This window comes from Takifugu rubripes, chromosome 2, assembly GCF_901000725.2.
Source record: "Takifugu rubripes chromosome 2, fTakRub1.2, whole genome shotgun sequence".
Taxonomy (NCBI): Eukaryota; Metazoa; Chordata; class Actinopteri; order Tetraodontiformes; family Tetraodontidae; genus Takifugu; species Takifugu rubripes.
Genome location: NC_042286.1, coordinates 14,610,348 through 14,615,372, shown reverse-complemented (window position 1 = coordinate 14,615,372; position 5,025 = coordinate 14,610,348). Strand labels below are relative to the sequence as shown.

At 51.7% G+C, this 5,025-nt stretch overlaps 2 protein-coding genes across 3 annotated transcripts; both read left to right on the top strand.

Annotated features, from left to right (window-relative positions):
- Positions 1–381: 381 nt before the first annotated feature.
- Positions 382–2,027, top strand: LOC101068811 (nanos homolog 1-like). Its single transcript, XM_011620517.2, has one exon. It carries the CDS (start codon positions 605–607, stop codon positions 1,265–1,267), a length of 663 nt encoding a protein of 220 aa, XP_011618819.1. The 5' UTR covers positions 382–604; the 3' UTR covers positions 1,268–2,027.
- Positions 2,028–3,443: 1,416 nt separating this feature from the next.
- Positions 3,444–4,985, top strand: neff2 (neuronal intermediate filament family member 2). Of its 2 annotated transcripts, XM_029828476.1 has the most exons (3): positions 3,444–3,957; positions 4,051–4,575; positions 4,857–4,985. In XM_029828476.1, the coding sequence occupies exons 1-3, from the start codon at positions 3,586–3,588 to the stop codon at positions 4,983–4,985; spliced, it is 1,026 nt and encodes a 341-aa protein (XP_029684336.1). In that variant the 5' UTR covers positions 3,444–3,585. The 2 variants fall into 2 exon arrangements, with proteins under 2 accessions (XP_029684336.1, XP_029684328.1); XM_029828468.1 differs by having other exon boundaries at positions 3,445–4,575.
- The last annotated feature ends 40 nt before the right edge of the window (positions 4,986–5,025 follow it).

Below are 5,025 nucleotides of genomic sequence, written 5' to 3'. Positions count from 1 at the left end.
TCTTGTTGGTTCCTGAGGCAGTGAAATCACCCAAAGTGTCATTTAAAAAGCACAAGTGTAAAGAAACCAGAGCGTTGAGCGTCTTTGAACGTGTTCCCGTGATGAGTTGAAACGTTCTGTGAAGATTTGCAGAAACAAATCCTCACTGGCTGCTGTGGTGCTCGCGGGTCACCGCTAAACACTCCTCCAGATGTTCAGGTGCACTTTTTTGGAAGAATAAAACACAAAATCATGTCTCATCTTCTGCTGCTGATGGTTCTGGGACAAAGGTTGGGATGCCTCATATTAGCTCTTTTGCTGTAAGTCAACATCAGCAGTGGTTCTCAACCAGAGGATGAACCTACTTTTCTCTGGTTAATGGTCCTGTGGTGGGAGGGAGAGCCACTGGCTCGGCTCGGCTCGGCTCGGCTCGGCTCCTTCCTCTGGCGCTTGAGCGATAATCAAGTTGGACCAAACCACGCCTCCCTGTTTTATTCGGGGGAATTTATCCGCGCTTTCACGTCGAGAGCTCCCAGAGCCGGCGGAGACAGCGGAGCGGACGCGCACACGCCCACGCCCAGACGCACCGACCGTTCACTCGTGTTGACCGCGCAGCTCCGACAGGATGGATTTTCTAGACCTGGAAGCGCGGTCTCCCTATGAGTATACTTTCAATTTCTGGAACGACTACCTCGGCCTGTCGACACTTGTCGCCAAGAGCAAGATCCACAGCCCCTCCTGCAGCCCCAACTCGATCACCCGGTCTCTAAAAGCGACCCTGGGTTTGGAGGACGAGTCCCCGGTTTGCTCCTGCGTAATTGGGCACGCACGGGACAGCGACGGGCACCTGGAGTGCTGCTGCGCCGCGCCGGGATCTCCTCCGATCTCCTTCTACGATCTCAACGAGCGCATCTCGCTCCTCAGACCCTACGAACACTTTGCTGGGGGAGGCAGAGATTCGCCCTCGCACGGGGGCAGTCTGGCCGGCCTCGACCTGCTCTCCATGGACAGGAGGCGCAAACAGTCTCAGAGGGGGAAGCCGGAGCCGAAGGTGTGCGTGTTCTGTCGGAATAACGGCGCCCCGGAGGAGGTTTACGGCACCCACATCTTGAAGACAGCAGACGGCCGCGTCCTGTGCCCCATCCTCCGGGCATATACCTGCCCCCTCTGCAGCGCCAACGGCGACAACGCGCACACCATCAAATACTGCCCTCTGTCCAGAGACCAGGCGAGCCAGAGGATGGCGAAGGGGGGGCGGGTGATGGGAAAGCGGCTGAAGATCTTCTGATCCAGCGGCGCGCGGAGCTTCTGCCACATTTCACGCACAAGACAAACTCAGAGGGAGCGAAAGGGACAAAAGCCCGTTGGCGACTTGGTTCGTCTCGCTGCTTCGTGGCTCGTGCCGTGTCGTGGCCACATGGACGCGTCGCGCAGCTTTTTGGACCCTCGCAGTACTTTTTAGACTTGGTGATGAAACGAACCAAAGTCCGGTCGCAGCTCGACCTGTGAACGACCTCCAGTAAACACGAGGAGGCCGTGCATGTTCGCGGGCACGTCCCTGCTTAATGAGAGCTCAACATAAACGCAGCACCTGACGCGACATGAATGTTCATAGTCCCGTAAAAGTCAGGTGGTGCCAGATAGTTCTCTATATTCGGCCCATTTTGAGAGGCGTTTTCTACCAAAGGAATACACTTTTCTATGGAAACCAGTTCCGTTACTGTTTGTATGTCTCGTGTCTTATATTCTTCCTGTGAATAGAGTTCTGCTAAATCTGAACTGAATGTAACTCAGCATTCCGGTAGATCTGACCTGCTCCTCCAAGCTTTACTACTACAGCTTAGTTCAAGTACACAGATAGTTGGCTTGTTTTTTATGTGCAAAAACTGTAATTCCTGTAAATACTGAATACCGATTTTAGCAATGAAGAGTCTGGAATTCCAAAGGTGTTTATCTGTGAAGAGAAATGATTTATGTACTTATTTTTACCTTATGTATCACTGGGAAATATATTCACTGTAAATGAATAAACATTGGCATCTAAATTGACTACATGGGACTTCTCATTTTACAATTTCATGACTTTTGGAGACTTTTGGGTCAAAAACGACCAACTGAACGCGCGCGGACCGATCGCGACATCTAGCGGACGATGTTTGTACTGCAGCAAAATTCCAGAGAAAATATTCCGGTAATTTCTCATAAAAACATGGGCTAAAGATTGTGCTTTTTAAGGTATTTTAGCCAGTAAACAAGCTTCCATAAAATGCTACTTTAAAACCAAAAAGCACCTGCATTTTTATTTGTCTTGATGTAACACAATAACTGCTCTTTTTGCCTTTTATATGACAAATGTCGGCAATTTTTGGAGCTCTTCCTGAGTGCAAAGATTTGAAGTGGCCATATATGGGTGGTGTATGTGTTTTTAAAACGTTTTTAACTTTTATTCAAAGTGCGGAGGGAAAAAGAAGAAAAGATGTTGTTTAAGAAGGGAAGATGTTATTTAATTGTTGGGGTCCAGTCATTGCTACACTGTCCGTATCCTGTAGGAATCATTTCTTTAGTTCATACACAAAATAAACTAAATTTTTTTTAATAAAAATATGAGGGCTGCTGCACACTTCATTAAAAAATCTGCTGATATCATGAGTACAATAAATTCTAACTCACAGCAGTGCAGCAATTAAGTTCTGGGGGGGAAAGATCCCAAAGTGTTTCTGGATTAAAGCAAGAGTTGCACAACACACTAATAATGATCAGACACCCAGCTGGAGTACTCACCGTGAGTGTGTGTGTGTGCGTGCGTGCGTGCGTGCGTGAGTGAGTGAGTGAGTGAGAGAGAGAGAGAGAGAGAGAGAGAGAGAGAGAGAGAGAGAGAGAGAGAGAGCGCTTTATCCTTTATAAGGGCAAACAAAAGGTTGTAATCTGCTTCTCCACCACTGGGTGGCGCTGATCCACACAAGCGTTTTAGTTTATGTATCAGAACAAATGAAAATCAGAAATCAGAGCGACGCCTGATTCCTCTGATGGGAGTTTCGTCCTGTTTCACTCCCTGGAGAGTCGGGCAGGTGCCACCTGGATGACCTCTGAATGTTGAGGAGCAGGGTCATTTTTCCCCGAGTCAGCATATCAGTGACGCAGCACTTTGCACCAAGTCCTTTCAAGATTGTGTAAATAGAGCTAAAGACAGAATCACAAAGGTATGAAAAGCTTTCAAAAAGAAGTGGGGGAAGAAAATGCAAATTTGATAAGATAAGCTGTATCTGGTGGGGCTCAAACGTTAACGCAGGTTTCCTTTTAAACGCGAGTGTGTCGTTCCGGTTCCAGCCCAGATGAATATCTGCCGCTGCTCTACCGCCTGCAGCCGGGAGAGAATCGGAAAACCAACCGGAGTCCTCGTTGCAGCAGTCAGCGATTGGCCGACAGCCCCGATGGGGGGGTCTCCCTTTAAAAGGCAGGGATCTGCAGCATCACTGAGCTGGTGCAGTGTCACAACGCTCGCTCATCCTCACCGATGGTGTGCAGAACAAGGGGGACACAAAAAACCTTCTGAGAAACCATCTATTCCCTTTTCTGATAACAAAAAACCCACAAAAAAAACCCATCATGAGCTACAGTTCCCACATCTCGTACCGACGCCCCTGGGACGGCTACAAAAGCTCCCAATCCACCAAAAAATCCTCCGCGTCTTCCTCCCTCTTCTCTTCTCCTCGATCTCCTCCGTCTGGCAGGAGCATCCTGAGGCTGCTGAGCGCTGAGCGGATGGACCTGGTCCGGATGGGCTCCCTCAACACGGAGCTGCTGGACCTGCGCTCCCAGGAGAGGGAGCAGCTGGTGGAACTCAACGACCGCTTCGCCACATACATCGAGAAGGTGAGGCACCTGGAGCTGCAGAACCGAGCTCTGCTGGAGGAGCTGGAGGCGCTGAGAGGGCAGCAGAACAACCCGTCCCGCCTCCAGACGCTCTACGAGGCCCAGGTGAGGAGCCTGAGGGCCACCATCGACTCGGAGAATGGGGATAAGATGCAGATGGAGGCGGACAGGGACAAACTGAGGGATCTGTATGAGCAGATAAAGGAGCGCTACCAGGAGGAGGTCAAGCGGCGCCTGGAGGCCGAGGAGGCCCTGCAGAGGTCCAGGGAGCGGGCCAGCCGGGCCGTGCGCTCCACCTGCGATGCCGAGGCCACTGTGGTCTCTCTGTGTGACGAGCTGGTGTTCCTGAAGAAGGTCATCGCAGAGGAGCGCGCCGAGCTGCAGGCCCAGCTGCAGGTGGCCAACATCAGCGTGGACCTGGAGGTGTCCAGGCCCGACCTCTCCGCTGCCCTGCGAGACATCCGGGCCCAGTACGAGCGGCTGGCCCACAAGAACATGCAGGCTGCCGAAGACTGGTACAAGAGCAAGGTCGCCAGCGTGGCAGAAGCAGCCAGCGCCAACAGCGAGGCCGTGCACGCCATCCGAGAGGAGACCCGGGAGTACCGGCAGCTGCTCCAGTCCCGCTCGGCGGAGATCGACGCTCTCCGGAACGTCATCGATTCCCTGAATAATCAACTGCAGGAGCTTGAGGACACCCAGGAGAAGGAGGTGGCAAAGTACCAGGTGAATGATGGAGCCGTCACTGCTCTGCATGAACGTGCATCAAGTCTATGCTGCTAAACCAAAGGAAAGTTACAAAAGGCTTCTGTGCTGCTGCATCGGGCGCTGTAGAGCGCCGCCTTGTGGCCGGAGGGGGTATAACCTGTGAGCCGTTCTCATCAGAGACGTGGCAGTGCATGATAGTGTGGGAGTGTTTGATGTAAAAACACAGGCTCTCAGCCACACACACACACACACACACACACACACACACACACACAGTGCTCATGTATTTGCCTTCCCAGGTGAGGATAAGTGAGCTGGAGCAGGATATCGGCGAGGCTAAGCAGGAGATGGCGCGCTACCTGAGAGAGTACCAAGACCTTCTCAACGTGAAGATGGCTCTGGATATCGAGATCACTGCTTACAGGTGAGATCTGACTTTTGATTCTGAATTCATGATGTTGTGGCTTA